The sequence below is a fragment of the Hyla sarda genome, unplaced genomic scaffold (assembly GCF_029499605.1).
Source record: "Hyla sarda isolate aHylSar1 unplaced genomic scaffold, aHylSar1.hap1 scaffold_69, whole genome shotgun sequence".
NCBI lineage: Eukaryota > Metazoa > Chordata > Amphibia > Anura > Hylidae > Hyla > Hyla sarda.
The window spans coordinates 405,867-425,364 of record NW_026610707.1 but is presented as its reverse complement, the minus strand read 5'-3'; the positions used below and the strand labels follow the sequence as shown (position 1 = coordinate 425,364).

Below are 19,498 nucleotides of genomic sequence, written 5' to 3'. Positions count from 1 at the left end.
TTATATCTGATCTGTTATATTATATCTGATCTGTTATCTTTGATCTATTATATTATATCTGATCTATTATCTTTGATCTATTATATTATATCTGATCTGTTATATTGTATCTGATCTGTTATATTTGATCTATTATATTATATCTGATCTATTATATTATATCTGATCTATTATCTTTGATCTATTATATTATATCTGATCTATTATAAGACTCTTTATTACGTATAATATTACAGTTTCCGGTACCTGTCTCGTTCTTTATTTCCTTGATGACGCTCTGGGGGGGTGCGGGGTCTCTCCGGGGGGCTGTGGATGGATCGGGAGGGAAGTTCTTCTTAATGCAGAGATTTATTGGCTCCTCAAACATATTGTCCAGCGGCAGCACCATGTCCCCCAGTGCGCTCCCCACAGTGCTGTCAGGTGGTAGCGGTGGCGGCGGTGGTGGGGGCGGGGGACCACTGCAGCTGAAATTCTCATTTTCTATCTGCAGAAACATTTCACAATAAAACTTTCTAAGTTTCTATATGTTGGTTATATAGCGCCAACATATACTGCAGCACTGTACACAATAGACCTCACAATATAAAACACTTCTGGGGGGGACTGGAGCCCCCAGAGAGAAGACTCATGGTGCAATGACACTCGGGGTACATGGATGAAAACACTCTGGGGGTACAGTATGATGACACTTGGGGTGCAGGATGATTACACTTGGGGTACAGGATGATGACACTTGGGGTACAGGATGATGACACTTGGGGTGCAGCATGATGACACTTGGGGTGCAGCATGATGACACTTGGGGTGCAGCATGATGACACTCGGGGTACAGGATAATAACACTCGGGGTACAGGATAATAACACTCGGGGTACAGGATGATGACACTCGGGGTACAGGATAATAACACTCGGGGTACAGGATGATAACACTCGGGGTACAGGATAATAACACTCGGGGTACAGGATGATAACACTCGGGATACTGGATGATAACACTTGGGGTACTGGATATAACACTCGGGGTACAGGATGATAACACTCGGGGTACAGGATGATAACACTTGGGGTACAGGATGCTGACACTTGGGGTACAGGATAGTGACACGCTGACACTTGGGGTACAGGATAGTGACACGCCAACACTTGGGGTACAGGATAATGACACGCTGACACTTGGGGTATATTTTAGGGGATCTTCTTGGTCATGTGGTTCGGATCCTTAATCAGTTGATACATTTGCAGTATAATAGAATACAATGTATCACCGGCTGTTGTCTCGCGCTCCCTGGTTACACACTGATGAGAAGCCTCGCGCTCCCTGAGGTTCTGCAGTGTTTGTGCCTCACTCCTCCCAGGGGGGGCAGTAAATCATACCTTACATATTGCGTTTCCCAGGAGAGCGCCCCCTGTTGCTAGGTGATTGTTGGGCTCTAAGTGCATCTCCTCAGCGACAGCTGCTTCTACAGCGCCATAGGCAGCCATCCTCTCCGTCTCTCCTTCGGCGCTGTAACACCGCTCCGGCGGGGGCTGGCTGAAGAACTGGCAGGGCACCCCTTGCATTTGGGGGTCCACGGAACGGGACAGCCTGGGGGACGATAACTCTGGTTCTGGAGAATTCGAGAAACTTTCAGAGGCTGAACGCTGCGAGAGTATAAAAAGTGACAGCGGCGTTCAGACATGTGATCTATACATTGTGCTACATATATTGTATACATGAGGCTTTATACTTGTCACAGCTGAGGGTTTGTTTCAACTGTATCCAGTCCAGATCAGGGTTGGTGCACACTGGCAGCGTGAACGATCCCTTTACCCAGTGTTTCCCAACCATTTGTTGCAAAACTAAAACTGCCGTTGGCTGCCCCGGCATGCTGGGAGTAGTAGTTTTGCAACAGCTGGAGGCACCCAAGTTGGGAGACATTGATCTGATCATGTAATCATCTACCTTTCCACTTTCTGTAGTCTAGGACGTCACATATCACTTGCTCTTCACCTGTCTCTGGGGGGATCATGTTTCACATACTGGGCAGCAGATAACGCAGAATCAGTAAGAGGCTGGAAAACATTGTTCTATGTATACGATGGCCTCTTGACTCTCTGTTGACTCTGGACGTCAGAGAAGAGAAGCGTTGGGCAAGTGTCCCCCTGCAGAATACATGTATGAGTATAGGCTGTCTGGGCATGCTGGGAGTTGTAGTTTTGCAACATCTGGAGGCACACTGGTTGGGGAAACACTGATCTATATGTACGATGGCCTCTTGACTCTCTGTTGATTCTGGATGTCAGAGGATAGAAGGGTCGGGCAAGTGTCCTCCTGCAGAATACATGTGCTAAAGCATGCAGTGATGGGAAGTACATGCTGGGAGTTGTAGTTTTGAAACAGCTGGAGGCACCCTAGTTGGTAAACACTGCTCTGATCATATAATTATCTACCTTTCCAATTTCAGTAGCCTTGGACGTCACATATCACTTGTTCTTCACCTGTCTCTGGGGGGATCATGTTTCACATACTGGGCAGCAGATAACGCAGAATCAGTAAGAGGCTGGAAAACACTGATCTATGTGTACGATGGCTATTGACTCTCTGTTGACTCCGGATGTCAGAGGAGAGAAGGGTCGGGCAAGTGTCCCCCTGCACAATACATGTACTAAAGTATGCGCTGATGGGAAGTGCATGATGGGAGTTGTAGTCTAGACTGGATACAATTGTAACGAACCCTCAGCACAGGTTTTTAACCTCTGGATGTACTGACAGCAAGCAGAGGTAATGTCCCTCCCTGTGACGGTTGTGATGGCTTGGAGGTTGCACTCACCTTCCGTGCAGGGTTTGCAGAGAGCTGGTTCCTCCGGCACGCGTCGCTCTCCACTGCCGCAATGATCTCATCAGCAATAGACTGTGACTGGGGGATCCCAGGAGAGTGAGCGGCCACCGGGGACAAGTCAACAGTGTGGCCCCCGGGGGAGATGGGCTCCTCGCAGACCTGAGGGCACAGAACCACATAGTGGGCCATAAAGACACCGGGACTGGACAATAACAACAAAGCGTGTGGTGATCCGAGGGACCGCCATCTTATATACAGGAGGTATCGCCACCCAGGACCACCAGGGATCTCATGGACATAAGTATTCATACCCTTTACTATGGCCTGTGATAATATAGGATCTCACATCTGATAATGTATATCAGAGCAAACACCAAACCATGAGGGGAAATAACTGCCTGTAGAGCTCAGACACAGCCCTGTCTATATAAAATCTCACAGCTGACAATGTATATCAGAGCAAACACCAAACCATGAGGTGGAAAGAACGGTCTGTAGAGCTCAGACACAGCCCTGTCTATATAAAATCTCACAGCTGACAATGTATATCAGAGCAAACACCAAACCATGAGGTGGAAAGAACGGTCTGTAGAGCTCAGACACAGTCCTGTCTATACAAGATCTCACAGTTGACAATGTATATCAGAGAAAACACCATGAGTAGGAAGGAACTGCCTATAGAGCTCAGACACAGTCCTGTCTATATAAGATCTCACAGCTGACAATGTATATCAGAGTAAACACCATGAGTAGGAAAGAAATGTTTGTAGAGCTCAGAGACCGGATTGTATGGAGGCCAGAGCTGGAGAACGGACAAACACATTTCTGCTGCACTGAAAGCTCCCAAGAGCTCAGCGGCCTCCATAACTCTTACCTGGAAGAAGAAGGAACAACCAGGACTCTTCCTAGAGCTGCGGTCCCACCGGACTAAGTAATGCCCAATACCATCCCTACAGTGATCATGGTGGGGGCAGCATCATGTGTGGAGGAAACCAGGCACTGCCCATCACCTGCCCAATACCATCCCTACAGTGATCATGGTGGGGGCAGCATCATGTGTGGAGGAAACCAGGCACTGCCCATCACCTGCCCAATACCATCTCTACAGTGATCATGGTGGGGGTGGGGGGGGGGGGAGCATCATGTCTGGGGGAAACCAGGTACTGCCCATCACCTGCCCAATACCATCCCTACAGTGATCATGGTGGGGGCAGCATCATGTGTGGAGGAAACCAGGCACTGCCCATCACCTGCCCAATACCATCCCTACAGTGATCATGGTGGGGGCAGCATCATGTGTGGAGGAAACCAGGTACTGCCCATCACCTGCCCAATACCATCCCTACAGTGATCATGGTGGGGGCAGCATCATGTGTGGAGGAAACTAGGCACTGCCCATCACCTGCCCAATACCATCCCTACAGTGATCATGGTGGGGGCAGCATCATGTCTGGGGGAAACCAGGTACTGCCCATCACCTGCCCAATACCATCCCTACAGTGATCATGGTGGGGGCCGCATTATGTCTGGAGGAAACCAGGTACTGCCCATCACCTGCCCAATACCATCCCTACAGTGATCATGGTGGGGGCAGCATCATGTCTGGAGGAAACCAGGCACTGCCCATCACCTGCCCAATACCATCCCTACAGTGATCATGGAGGGGGCAGCATCATGTCTGGAGGACACCAGGCACTGCCCATCACCTGCCCAATACCATCCCTACAGTGATCATGGTGGGGGCAGCATCATGTCTGGGGGAAACCAGGTACTGCCCATCACCTGCCCAATACCATCCCTACAGTGATCATGGTGGGGGCAGCATCATGTCTGGAGGAAACCAGGTACTGCCCATCACCTGCCCAATACCATCCCTACAGTGATCATGGTGGGGGCAGCATCATGTCTGGGGGAAACCAGGTACTGCCCATCACCTGCCCAATACCATCCCTACAGTGATCATGGTGGGGGCCGCATTATGTCTGGAGGAAACCAGGTACTGCCCATCACCTGCCCAATACCATCTCTACAGTGATCATGGTGGGGGCAGCATCATGTCTGGGGGAAACCAGGCACTGCCCATCACCTGCCCAATACCATCCCTACAGTGATCATGGTGGGGGCAGCATCATGTCTGGAGGAAACCAGGTACTGCCCATCACCTGCCCAATACCATCCCTACAGTGATCATGGTGGGGGCAGCATCATGTCTGGAGGAAACCAGGCACTGCCCATCACCTGCCCAATACCATCCCTACAGTGATCATGGTGGGGGCAGCATCATGTCTGGGGGATACCAGGTACTGCCCATCACCTGCCCAAAACTAATTTGTCCTCCTCCAGACCCCTCTGTCCTCCTCCTCCAGACCCCTCTGTCCCCCTCCAGACTACTCTGTCCTCCTCCAGACCCCTCTGTCCTCCTCCAGACCCCTCTGTCCTCCTCCAGACCCCTCTGTCCTCCTCCAGACCCCTCTGTCCTCCTCCAGACCCCTCTGTCCTCCTCCAGACCCCTCTGTCCTCCTCCAGACTCCTCTGTCCTCCTCCAGACTCCTCTGTCCTCCTCCAGACTCCTCTGTCCTCCTCCAGACTCCTCTGTCCTCCTCCAGACTCCTCTGTCCTCCTCCTCCAGACTCCTCTGTCCCTCTCCAGACTCCTCTGTCCCCCTCCAGACTCCTCTGTCCTCCTCCAGACCCCTCTGTCCTCTTCCAAACCCCTCTGTCCTCCTCCAGACTCCTCTATCCTCCTCCAGACTCCTCTATCCTCCTCCAGACTCATTTGTCCCCTCCAGACCCCTCTAGACTCCTCTGTCCTCCTCCAGACTCCTCTGTCCTCCTCCAGACTCCTCTGTCCCCCTCCAGACTCCTCTGTCCCCCTCCAGACTCCTCTGTCCCCCTCCACACCCCTCTGTCCCCCTCCACACCCCTCTGTCCCCCTCCACACCCCTCTGTCCCCCTCCACACCCCTCTGTCCCCCTCCACACCCCTCTGTCCCCCTCCAGACCCCTCTGTCCTCCTCCAGACCCCTCTGTCCTCTTCCAAACCCCTCTGTTCTTTTCCAGACTACTCTGTCCCCCTCCAGACCCCTCTGTCCTCCTCCAGAATCCTCTGTCCCCTCCAGACTCCTCTGTCCCCCTCCAGACCCCTTTGTCCTCCTCCAGACTCCTCTGTCCTCCTCCAGACTCCTCTGTCCTCCTCCAGACTCCTCTGTCCTCCTCCAGACCCCTCTGTCCTCCTCCAGACTCCTCTGTCCTCCTCCAGACTCCTCTGTCCTCCTCCAGACCCCTCTGTCCTCCTCCAGACCCCTCTGTCCTCCTCCAGACCCCTCTGTCCTCCTCCAGACTCCTCTGTCCTCCTCCAGACTCCTCTGTCCTCCTCCAGACTCCTCTGTCCTCCTCCAGACTCCTCTGTCCTCTCTAGACCCCCCTGGTTGTGGCCTATCCACAACAAAGCATTGCGTATTTTATATAAAGAGTCTGGACACCCCCATCTGGATTAGATGGTCAGTCAATCCCCTTGGTCACCTTTACTTATTATTACGCACATGCTGCCCCCTCCTATACTTTGGCTTATAAAGACACCCATCACCTGCCCAAAACTAATTTTTCCTCCTCCAGACCCCTCTGTCCTCCTCCAGACCCCTCTGTCCTCCTCCTCCAGACCCCTCTGTCCTCCTCCAGACTCCTCTGTCCTCCTCCAGACTCCTCTGTCCCCCTCCTCCAGACTCCTCTGTCCCCCTCCAGACCCCTCTGTCCCCCTCCACACCCCTCTGTCCCCCTCCAGACCCCTCTGTCCCCCTCCAGACCCCTCTGTCCTCCTCCAGACCCCTCTGTACTCCTCCAGACCCCTCTGTCCTCCTCTAAACCCCTCTGTTCTTTTCCAGACTCCTCTGTCCCCCTCCAGACCCCTCTGTCCTCCTTCAGACCCCTCTGTCCTCCTCCAGACCCCTCTGTCCTCCTCCTCCAGACCCCTCTATCCTCCTCCAGACCCCTCTATCCTCCTCCAGACCCCTCTGTCCTCCTCCTGACCCCTCTGTCCTCCTCCAGACTCATCTGTCCCCCTTCAGACTCCTCTGTCCTCCTCCTCCAGACCCCTCTGTCCCCCTCCTCCAGACCCCTCTGTCCCCCTCAAGACTCCTCTGTCCTCCTCCAGACCCCTCTGTACTCCTCCAGACCCCTCTGTCCTCCTCTAAACCCCTCTGTTCTTTTCCAGACTCCTCTGTCCCCCTCCAGGCACCTCTGTCCTCCTCCAGACCCCTCTATCCTCCTCCAGACCCCTCTATCCTCCTCCAGACCCCTCTATCCTCCTCCAGACCCCTCTATCCTCCTCCAGACCCCTCTATCCTCCTCCAGACTCATTTGTCCCTTCCAGACTCCTCTGTCCTCCTCCAGACCCCTCTGTCCCCCTCCAGACCCCTCTGTCCCCCTCCAGACCCTTCTGTCCCCCTCCAGACCCCTCTGTCCCCCTCCAGACCCCTCTGTCCTCCTCCAGACCCCTCTGTCCCCCTCCAGACCCCTCTGTCCTCCTTCAGACCCCTCTGTCCTCCTCCAGACTCCTCTGTCCTCCTCCAGACTCCTCTGTCCTCCTCCAGACTCCTCTGTCCTCCTCCAGACTCCTCTGTCCTCCTCCAGACTCATTTGTCCCCTCCAAACCCCTCTAGACTCCTCTGTCCTCCTCCAGACTCCTCTGTCCTCCTCCAGACTCCTCTGTCCCCCTCCAGACTCCTCTGTCCCCCTCCAGACTCCTCTGTCCCCCTCCAGACTCCTCTGTCCCCCTCCAGACTCCTCTGTCCCCCTCCACACCCCTCTGTCCCCCTCCACACCCCTCTGTCCCCCTCCAGACCCCTCTGTCCCCCTCCAGACCCCTCTGTCCCCCTCCAGACCCCTCTGTCCTCCTCCAGACTGCTCTGTCCTCCTCCAGACTCCTCTGTCCTCCTCCAGACCCCTCTGTCCTCCTCCAGACCCCTCTGTCCTCCTCCAGACTCCTCTGTCCTCCTCCAGACTCATTTGTCCCCTCCAGACTCCTCTGTCCTCCTCCAGACTCATTTGTCCCCTCCAGACTCATTTGTCCCCTCCAGACTCCTCTGTCCTCCTCCAGACTCCTCTGTCCTCTCTAGACCCCCCTGGTTGTGGCCTATCCACAACAAAGCATTGCGTATTTTATATAAAGAGTCTGGACACCCCCATCTGGATTAGATGGTCAGTCAATCCCCTTGGTCACCTTTACTTATTATTACGTACATGCTGCCCCCTCCTATACTTTGGCTTATACAGACACTTTACGGTCACCATAAATAAAGGCATAAGTTGTGTACTGACCTGCGGGACCTCTTCTTGGCTCTGCAGGGGCAGTGCCGCCGGTTGTCGTACGATGTAGTTGATTTGCCCCACTATGGTTTGCTGCACGTGCTGGGGCTGTTTGCTCTGGTTCAGCTGGACATTGGATGGTTGGCTCTGAAGGAGAAGTTCTAGTCCTTTCTGCATCTGTTCCAGCTCAAACTGTTGGTTGATGAGGTCCAGACTGTGGTGCATGACCGGCTCCTGTCCGGGCTCCGGCGGGCACACTGTCGTCTGGCTTTGGTTTGAGTGTCTCTGTTGCTGGACACTGTGCATTGGGCCCAGCTGCATCTGTACGGAGGTGGCCGGTAATGGTGTTGCCGTATTCAGTGGGATGGCGGTGTGCACCTGGCTGAAGTCCTGCGATGTCACAGAACATATAGGGGCCACAGGGGCCACATTCTGTATGGGGGGCTGGATGGCGGCTCGTTGCTGCTGCTGATTGTCCGACCAGTAAGGGGAGGTCTCCGGTTCTGATGGAGGGGGTGGGTTAGGCAGCCATGGTTGAATGACTCGTAGAGGACGGGACAGACATTTCTGCTCCTTCCCAGAGCTGTACTGTATGGGCTGGACCACCTGCTGCTTGACGGTTGTGGAGTGGGTGAAGTTCATGTGGTGGCTGACCGTGCTGTTGGCGGTTTGGCTCTTAGTGATGGATGGCAGCGTGTGGCAGTGGGCGCAGCATACCGGGGTCGGGCACTGGACAGTGGGCGCATAGCTCTGCGAACTACTGATGGTGGCTAAATGGGTGGCGGGGACAGGGTGGTGAGCCTGGTAATATGGTGACTGGACATCTTCTATAGGTCCATAAGTGGGCACTTCAGAAGGAGGTAAGTGGACAGTGTCAGTCAGTATACAACCTAAGGAGAAGCACAGACACTTAGAATTATGGACATATAGTGAATGGGGCAAATTAAGCAATTGGGGGACTTATCAAAAATGGAGTCTTCCTCAGGAACTGGTTTGTCTACCTCAGGAACAGCAAAAACAGTGGAGAGTTTCAAAACAAGCTTAGATACATTCTTAGATCAAAATGGTCCTGTGGGTCAGGTAGTCGCGCTGCCCTGAGATGAACCAGAACCCCTTTCCCTGCCTACTTGTGAAACTGTGAAATAAAATCAAGGGCAGCGCAGCTCAATCAAAACTGGTATGGTCTAATTACCCCAAGACCAAAAATTCATAGAAAAATATATATAATAAAGAAATAATATGTCCAGTCCTCAAGGGTAGTGAAAAACAGAAAAAATAGAAAGAAGGAAAAAGCAGAAAGAAAAAGGCAAAAAGATGAAGATTAAAGATATGGAAAAATTGACAGATGGAAGGTCACAAATGAAGGTATGAGATAAATGGAGATGAAACTAATAGCTAAAATAATCCTGACCTTCTCCGGAGCTGGAGACTCCTGGAGCCTGTGATGAATCAGCGCCCGCACGGACTAGAACGAGGGCAACCACCAACCTGACATGGGTGTAGGGGTTCCTCCGAAAAGGCGTTTAGGAAGGTACGCTAGTCCCAAATGATGAAATGTTATCCTCTGTGATGCAGAGAGCCGGCATCCAATATGAAACGGAGGATGGGTGAAGTTATGCTGGACACTGTTCGCCCGACTGTTTAATATATTAAGGCTACTGAGGAATACCACAATAGTGATGAAACGCGTTTAGCCTCAATCTATAAGTATTGCCACAACCATCTTTTGTTCATATCAGCCTCTAAATCAGCCGATAACGCCTTGCCAGCGCTGTAGTACCCAAATCTGCGTCTCACCATTGAATAGCGCGCTATTCACACCACGAGGACGCCGGCTTATAGCTGATTGCTGCTCCTTAAGCCGTTGGGCGAACAGTGTCCAGCATAACTTCACCCACCCTCTGTTTCATATTGGATGCCGGCTCTCTGCATCACAGAGGATAACATTTCATCATTTGGGACTAGCATACCTTCCTAAACGCCTTTTCGGAGGAACCCCTACACCCATGCCAGGTTGGTGGTTGCCCTCATTCTAGTCCGTGCGGGCGCTGATTCATCACAGCCTCCAGGAGTCTGCCGCTCCGGAGAGGGTCAGCTGCCGTGGCACACGGTGAACGCTACAAATAAGGTCCTGCTCCTAATGTCCAAATATTGTATTCATTTACACTCCTACTGACCGGCTCTCTGTGAAGTGAAGTGGAAGTTTTAACTGTATCTCTCATCTGATCTGCTACATTTAACAGACACTTTGTATCTACTTTGCTACCAATATAGTACATTGGCTTTATTTGATGAACAGTTCTAACCACTGTGGCTGCTGAACTAGATTACAATCATTACATTGACTTTGGACATTGGCTGCTATCTGATACTAAATATTTTATCAACATCTATATACCTATTTTTATAAGCAGGTTGGCAATCTACAATTTTTTATTTATTTTTAATAAGCATATTTTTCCTAATACCTGGGCAAGGGCCCTGCCCAGGTGTTTTAATACCACTTTATTCAATAAATGCACATTATTGTTCAAATTTTATTTTGCAGGTATTTTTTTTATTACTATTATAATCAAGATAGGATTATTTTAGCTATTAGTTTCATCTCCATTTATCTCATACCTTCATTTGTGACCTTCCATCTGTCAATTTTTCCATATCTTTAATCTTCATCTTTTTTGCCTTTTTCTTTCTGCTTTTTCCTTCTTTCTATTTTTTCAGTTTTTCACTATCCTTGAGGACTGGACATATAATTTCTTTATTATATATATTTTTCTACTTGTGAAACTGCCCTAGACAGCAGATCCACAACTGGGCGCCGGTCCCTTCACTGGACTAAAGTGCAGAGGCATCAAATCAAAACAATAAATAGAACTGTAAGGAGGTCGGGGATACAGGTCAGGATACGAAGGGTTCAGAGGCTATAACAAACAGTCAGGGAACCAGTATAAATATATAACAAAAGGAATGTAAAGTAGTAACAAAAATATATCAGGGAGGTTTAGCGAAAGGTATAAAGCATCCAGACAACAGCCTAAGGACCAAAGTAATAAACAGCCCAGAGAGTAATGACAAAAAAGGATACCAGGAGATATAGCGGCAGGTTTACCAGGAATAAAGGTGTGAACAGGGACTGAAGCCAGGACACTATACAGATCAGGATACACTGCAGCAGGATTACATGAAACTAAGCACACAAACAACATCAGGTATAGGGCAAAGCAAGAGAAGTAAAGGATCAGGACCCATACCATGGCGGAGTACAAAACACACAAACAAGTTTAAATACACGTAAGGATACTATACAGATCAAGATACACAGGTTCTGGATTACACAGAAACAACACCATGTATAGGGGCAGAGCAAGAGAAGCAATGGATCATGACCCATAACACGGTGGAGCATAAAACATGTAAACAAGTCTAAATACATGTGAGGATACTATACAGATCAAGATACACAGGTTCTGGATTACACAGACTAGACACAGAAACAACACCAGGTATAGGTGCAAAGCAAGAGAAGCAATGGATCAGGACCCATACCATGGTGGAGCATAAAACATGTAATCCACCCTTTATCCACCCATACCCCTCCTCTTCATCCACCCATACCCCTTCTCTTCATCCACCCATACCCCTCCTCTTCATCCACCCATACCCCTCCTCTTCATCCACCCATACCCCTCCTCTTCCTCCACCCATACCCCTCCTCTTCATCCACCCATACCCCTCCTCTTCATCCACCCATACCCCTCCCCTTCTCCACCCATACCCTTCCTCTTCATCCACCCATACCCCTCCTCTTCATCCACCCATACCCCTCCTCTTCATCCACCCATACCCCTCCTCTTCATCCAGGTATGAGCTTAATTGGTATAAGTCTCCCCTCTCCCCGGACTCCTCTACTTACCTAGGTTGGAGATTTGCTTTGTCCAAAAAGATGGCTCCCAGCTGAACTTCATCTTCAGGGGTCGTCCAAAGTCGCTTCCACAGCTCGTCTCCAGAAGTCGCTGCATTTGGAAAACAATCTGTAGGAAAATGAAAAAAAAACGAGAAGTCTAAAAGGGGACCCCCCCATGGTGAACAATGCGTCTGAGCTTCCAGAAGCAGGTTATAGAGCCAGAGGAGCTGAGCAGATTGATGTATGGGAGTGTGGGGAAATATTCAGGATAAGGCAAGTTATTAAAGGGTAAAGAATCCAATGGGCGGTCCTAATCAGGGTCAGTCATTGTAGGGTCAGTCATTGTAGGGTCAGTCATTGTAGGGTCAGTCATTGTAGGGTCAGTTATTGCAGGGTCAGTCATTGCAGGGTCAGTCATTGCAGGGTCAGTCATTGTAGGGTCAGTTATTGTAGGGTCAGTTATTGTAGGGTCAGTTATTGTAGGGTCAGTCATTGTAGGGTCAGTCATTGTAGGGTCAGTCATTGTAGGGTCAGTCATTGTAGGGTCAGTTATTGCAGGGTCAGTCATTGCAGGGTCAGTCATTGCAGGGTCAGTCATTGTAGGGTCAGTTATTGTAGGGTCAGTCATTGTAGGGTCAGTCATTGTAGGGTCAGTCATTGTAGGGTCAGTTATTGTAGGGTCAGTTATTGTAGGGTCAGTCATTGTAGGGTCAGTCATTGTAGGGTCAGTCATTGTAGGGTCATTTATTGTAGGGTCAGTCATTGTAGGGTCAGTCATTGTAGGGTCATTTATTGTAGGGTCAGGTTTGTTGGTTCTCTGCACCACGTGGCAGAACATTTATACAATTTTACCCCACGTGCACCAGTAACAAACCCTCCCCTGTGCGGCCTGTGGGTGCGGCACGTACCAGTTCCTTGCTGAAGAGGAAGGGGACGCTGTTCTTGCTGTACATGGCCCAGTTCACAAAGTTCTGCACATGTTCCAGCTGCCGATTGAGCAGAAGAACTGACTGAAGCTGCTGCTCGAACTTCTGCTGCTTCTCACTGGTTATTTTCTGCAACAAAGAAGAAGTCATGGGGTGCGGATCAGACCGGAGGCTACATGCTCCCTACATGTCCCTGCAGAGGAACACTTGCCCCACTCTTCTCTCAGAGTTGAGAGGCCATTGTACACATAGATCAGTTTTTCCCAACCAGGGTGCCTCCAGCTGTTGCAAAACAACCAACGTCTGTCCAGGCGGCTGCGAATTGTAGTTCTACAACCAAGGCTACATAACTGTCACCCACCAGCTAAATCTCCCCATCCTCACATACACTGGTACAAGTATTCTGGGGGGGACAGTTGTAGGGATCATCTGCAGGGCCCGCGGATCATCTGCAGGGCCCGCGGATCATCTGCAGGGCCCGCGGATCATCTGCAGGGCCCGCGGATCATCTGCAGGGCCCGCGGATCATCTGCAGGGTCGCGATCATCTGCAGGGTCGCGATCATCTGCAGGGTCGCGATCATCTGCAGGGTCGCGATCATCTGCATGGTTGGGATCATCTGCAGGGTCGAGGATCATCTGCAGGGCCCGGGATCATCTGCAGGGCCGGGGATCATCTGCAGGGCCGGGGATCATCTGCAGGGCTGGGGATCATCTGCAGGGCTGGGGATCATCTGCAGGGTCGAGGATCATCTGCAGGGTCGAGGATCATCTGCAGGGTTGGGATCATCTGCAGGGCTGGGATCATCTGCAGGGTTGGGATCATCTGCAGGGTTGGGATCATCTGCAGGGCCCGGGATCATCTGCAGGGCCCGTGATCATCTGCAGGGCCCGTGATCATCTGCAGGGCCCGTGATCATCTGCAGGGCTGGCGATCATCTGCAGGGCCCAGGTTAAACTGCAGGGCCTGTCCCATCCAGTGAATGAATGAACCAGATCTCCCCTCCCCACACCGGGCCCCGGGGGCCCCTCACCTCCAGCTGCTCCAGCATCGAGTTCATCCTCTTGTTCAGCTCGTTGATTATCACCATCTTCGTCATCTTTATCTGATTCTCCACCTTCCGGTGCATGTGCTTTAACTCATACAACCTGCAAAACACACAAAAAAGTAAACGGCAGTCCGGGCATGCTGGGAGTTGTAGTTTTGCTACAGAGGCCACAGAACTGTCAGCCACCAGAGATCTCTCCCCACCCCCTCATACACTCGTACATATATTCTGCAGGGTGGCACTTGTCCGACCTTCTCTCCTCTGACATCCAGAGCCAACAGCATTGTGCACATAGATCAGTGTTTCCCAAACAGGGTGCCTCCAGATGTTGTATAACTACAACTCCCAGCATGCCCGGACAGCCTTTGGCTGTCCGGGCATGCTGGGAGATGTAGTTATACAATATCTGGAGACACCCTGTTTGGGAAACACTGTTCTACAGACTTAGGTTTCATGACCCTTTATTATGCTATGTTGCTTGTTTCACCTTCTAATTTTTTGCAGAATTTTAGCCCCATGACCTTCAATTCAAAAACAGATGGGGGGGGGGGGGGGGGGGGCAGCATTACTTATACAGGTTACAGGGTGGTCCCTGGAGTTATAGACCTGAGATGTCTTCAGTAAATAGAGGGGCCCCTAAACCTGTATAACAAGGTATGAATCTGTGTAATACATATAGCGAGACCCCCGGGCGATGCCCTCACCGCTCCTCGATCTGTTTCCCGGCCGCCTGGACAACGATTTTCTTCTCTTCCACTTGGGTTATAACATTTTCCAACAAGACTCGCTGGTTCTGTAAAGCTTCATCCAGTCTGCGGAACCTGCGAGAAGATACAAAATGTCACCGGAAGACAGAGGTCAGAGGTGTAATAGTCTGCAGGATATATCACTATGTATCAGGAGGTAGAGAGGACAGAGCGATGTTCTGCAGATCTGTAGAGAGGTCAGAGGTGTAATAGTCTGCAGGATATATCACTTTGTATCAGGAGGTAGAGAGGACAGAGCGATGTTCTGCAGATCTGTATAGAGGTCAGAGGTGTAATAATCTGCAGGATATATCACTATGTATCAGGAGGTAGAGAGGACAGAGCGATGTTCTGCAGATCTGTATAGAGGTCAGAGGTGTAATAGTCTGCAGGATATATCACTATGTATCAGGAGGTAGAGAGGACAGAGCGATGTTCTGCAGATCTGTAGAGAGGTCAGAGGTGTAATAATCTTCAGGATATATCACTTTGTATCAGGAGGTAGAGAGGACAGAGCGATGTTCTGCAGATCTGTATAGAGGTCAGAGGTGTAATAATCTGCAGGATATATCACTATGTATCAGGAGGTAGAGAGGACAGAGCGATGTTCTGCAGATCTGTATAGAGGTCAGAGGTGTAATAGTCTGCAGGATATATCACTATGTATCAGGAGGTAGAGAGGACAGAGCGATGTTCTGCAGATCTGTAGAGAGGTCAGAGGTGTAATAATCTGCAGGATATATCACTATGTATCAGGAGGTAGAGAGGGCGGAGCGATGTTCTGCAGATCTGTAGAGAGGTCAGAGGTGTAATAGTCTGCAGGATATATCACTATGTATCAGGAGGTAGAGAGGACAGAGCGATGTTCTGCAGATCTGTAGAGATCAGAGGTGTAATAATCTGCAGGATATATCACTATGTATCAGGAGGTAGAGAGGACAGAGCGATGTTCTGCAGATCTGTAGAGAGGTCAGAGGTGTAATAGTCTGCAGGATATATCACTATGTATCAGGAGGTAGAGAGGGCGGAGCGATGTTCTGCAGATCTGTAGAGAGGTCAGAGGTGTAATAGTCTGCAGGATATATCACTATGTATCAGGAGGTAGAGAGGGCGGAGCGATGTTCTGCAGACAGTAGAGAGGTCAGAGGTGTAATAGTCTGCAGGATATATCACTATGTATCAGGAGGTAGAGAGGACAGAGCGATGTTCTGCAGATCTGTAGAGAGGTCAGAGGTGTAATAATCTGCAGGATATATCACTATGTATCAGGAGGTAGAGAGGACAGAGCGATGTTCTGCAGATCTGTAGAGAGGTCAGAGGTGTAATAGTCTGCAGGATATATCACTATGTATCAGGAGGTAGAGAGGACAGAGCGATGTTCTGCAGATCTGTAGAGAGGTCAGAGGTGTAATAATCTTCAGGATATATCACTTTGTATCAGGAGGTAGAGAGGACAGAGCGATGTTCTGCAGATCTGTATAGAGGTCAGAGGTGTAATAATCTGCAGGATATATCACTATGTATCAGGAGGTAGAGAGGACAGAGCGATGTTCTGCAGATCTGTATAGAGGTCAGAGGTGTAATAGTCTGCAGGATATATCACTATGTATCAGGAGGTAGAGAGGACAGAGCGATGTTCTGCAGATCTGTAGAGAGGTCAGTGGTGTAATAATCTGCAGGATATATCACTATGTATCAGGAGGTAGAGAGGGCGGAGAGATGTTCTGCAGATCTGTAGAGAGGTCAGAGGTGTAATAGTCTGCAGGATATATCACTATGTATCAGGAGGTAGAGAGGGCGGAGCGATGTTCTGCAGATCTGTAGAGAGGTCAGAGGTGTAATAGTCTGCAGGATATATCATTATGTATCAGGAGGTAGAGAGCACAGTGATGTTCTGCAGATCTGTAGAGAGGTCAGAGGTGTAATAATCTGCAGGATATATCACTATGTATCAGGAGGTAGAGAGGGCGGAGAGATGTTCTGCAGATCTGTAGAGAGGTCAGAGGTGTAATAGTCTGCAGGATATATCACTATGTATCAGGAGGTAGAGAGGACAGAGCGATGTTCTGCAGATCTGTAGAGAGGTCAGAGGTGTAATAATCTGCAGGATATATCACTATGTATCAGGAGGTAGAGAGGACAGAGCGATGTTCTGCAGATCTGTAGAGAGGTCAGAGGTGTAATAGTCTGCAGGATATATCACTATGTATCAGGAGGTAGAGAGGGCGGAGCGATGTTCTGCAGATCTGTAGAGAGGTCAGAGGTGTAATAGTCTGCAGGATATATCACTATGTATCAGGAGGTAGAGAGGGCGGAGCGATGTTCTGCAGACAGTAGAGAGGTCAGAGGTGTAATAGTCTGCAGGATATATCACTATGTATCAGGAGGTAGAGAGGACAGAGCGATGTTCTGCAGATCTGTAGAGAGGTCAGAGGTGTAATAATCTGCAGGATATATCACTATGTATCAGGAGGTAGAGAGGACAGAGCGATGTTCTGCAGATCTGTAGAGAGGTCAGAGGTGTAATAATCTGCAGGATATATCACTATGTATCAGGGGGAGAGGACAGAGCGATGTTCTGCAGATCTGTAGAGAGGTCAGAGGTGTAATAATCTGCAGGATATATCACTATGTATCAGGAGGTAGAGAGGACAGAGCGATGTTCTGCAGATCTGTAGAGAGGTCAGAGGTGTAATAATCTGCAGGATATATCACTATGTATCAGGGGGTAGAGAGGACAGAGCGATGTTCTGCAGATCTGTAGAGAGGTCAGAAGTGTAATAATCTGCAGGATATATCACTATGTATCAGGAGGTAGAGAGGACAGAGCGATGTTCTGCAGATCTGTAGAGAGGTCAGAGGTGTAATAATCTGCAGGGCATATACTATGTATATCAGTGTTTTCCCAAACAGTGTTCCTCCAGCTGTTTCAAAACTACAACTCCCAGCATGCCTAGACAGCCTACGGCTGTCCAGGCCTGCTGTGAGTTGTAGTTTTGCAACAGCTGGAGGCCCCCTGTTTGTAAAGCACTGATGTCCAGGACATAACTCTGCTACCTGTGATCCTTGTGCTCCAGGACCAGGCAGTGGCGACACATCAGGACGTCGCAGGATTCACAGAATAGCTTCAGCGGTTCCTGGCTGTGGATCGGGCAGATCAGGTGGTTACTGGATCCTTCGCTTCCTGTATGAAAAAAAACGTTACAATGTCATGTGACATAACGGAGCTGTATGCTGGCACAATGTAGCAGAGCTGAGTCACACCAACAGGGGTAGATGCTCTGCAGGGTCTGTGGAGAGCTGGGTGACCTCTTGTTACCTCTCTGTGATGCCGCCAGGTAATGCTCCCCGGACGCCTTGCCGTGCCGGTGCTGCTCGGCGCAGGTACTACACAACCACTTGTTACACTTGGTGCAGAGGCTGTGCGCCGGGTTCTTCTCCGTACATTCATAACAAGTCTAGAACACAGAGGATAAGAAATCATTTGCTTGGGGAACTACAAGTCCCAGCACTGTCTGCACTTATACAATAAAATAAACCTTTTTTAGTAATTTCCAAGATCTCTGCTTGCTGCCATCCCCATCCTGAGATAAATCTCTGTGAACTAAGTACATACACACTGTAACATATCCTCAGCTGTGAGAAGCACTGGCAGTGCAGCGATAGTATTGTGCACACTGTGACGCACCCTCAGCTGTGTGGTATAGTACACACTGTAACGCACCCTCAGCTGTGAGGTATGGGTGGTATTGTATACACTGTAACGCACCCTCAGCTGTGAGGTATGGTGGATTATACACACTGTAACGCACCCTCAGCTGTGAGGTATGGTGGATTATACACACTGTAACGCACCCTCAGCTGTGAGGTATGGGTGGTATTGTATACACTGTAACGCACCCTCAGCTGTGAGGTATGGTGGATTATACACAATGTAACGCACCCTCAGCTGTGAGGTATGGGTGGTATTGTACACACTGTGACGCACCCTCAGCTGTGAGGTATGGTGGATTATACACACTGTAACGCACCCTCAGCTGTGAGGTATGGGTTGTATTGTATACACTGTAACGCACCCTCAGCTGTGAGGTATGGTGGATTATACACACTGTAACGCACCCTCAGCTGTGAGGTATGGGTGGTATTGTACACACTGTGACGCACCCTCAGCTGTGAGGTATGGGTGGTATTGTACACACTGTAACGCACCCTCAGCTGTGAGGTATAGTGGATTATACACACTGTAACGCACCCTCAGCTGTGAGGTATGGGTGGTATTGTACACACTGTGACGCACCCTCAGCTGTGAGGTATGGTGGATTATACACACTGTAACGCACCCTCAGCTGTGAGGTATGGGTGGTATTGTATACACTGTAACGCACCCTCAGCTGTGAGGTATGGGTGGTATTGTATACACTGTAACGCACCCTCAGCTGTGAGGTATGGTGGATGTACACACTGTAACGCACCCTCAGCTGTGAGGTATGGGTGGTATTGTGCACACTGTAACGCACCCTCAGCTGTGAGGTATGGGTGGTATTGTGCACACTGTAACGCACCCTCAGCTGTGAGGTATGGGTGGTATTGTATACACTGTAACGCACCCTCAGCTGTGAGGTATGGTGGATTATACACACTGTAACGCACCCTCAGCTGTGAGGTATGGTGGATTATACACACTGTAACGCACCCTCAGCTGTGAGGTATGGGTGGGGGCTGCACCTGTTCTCCCCCAGTAATTATCTTGTT

General features: G+C 50.1%; 1 protein-coding gene across 2 annotated transcripts in view; it reads right to left on the bottom strand.

Annotated features, from left to right (window-relative positions):
- Positions 1-19,498, bottom strand: part of TRIM66 (tripartite motif containing 66) — a 46,160-nt gene that overhangs the window by 26,424 nt on the left and 238 nt on the right. For both annotated transcript variants that reach the window (XM_056554369.1, XM_056554370.1), the window contains exons 2-11: positions 18,066-18,204; positions 17,804-17,930; positions 14,705-14,821; positions 13,986-14,100; positions 12,935-13,081; positions 12,036-12,153; positions 8,135-9,012; positions 2,812-2,979; positions 1,376-1,642; positions 247-484 (exon numbers count right to left, since the gene is read on the bottom strand). In XM_056554369.1, coding sequence (XP_056410344.1) covers positions 247-484; positions 1,376-1,642; positions 2,812-2,979; positions 8,135-9,012; positions 12,036-12,153; positions 12,935-13,081; positions 13,986-14,100; positions 14,705-14,821; positions 17,804-17,930; positions 18,066-18,204 — 2,314 coding nt within the window. The remainder of the gene's footprint in view (positions 1-246; positions 485-1,375; positions 1,643-2,811; positions 2,980-8,134; positions 9,013-12,035; positions 12,154-12,934; positions 13,082-13,985; positions 14,101-14,704; positions 14,822-17,803; positions 17,931-18,065; positions 18,205-19,498) is intronic.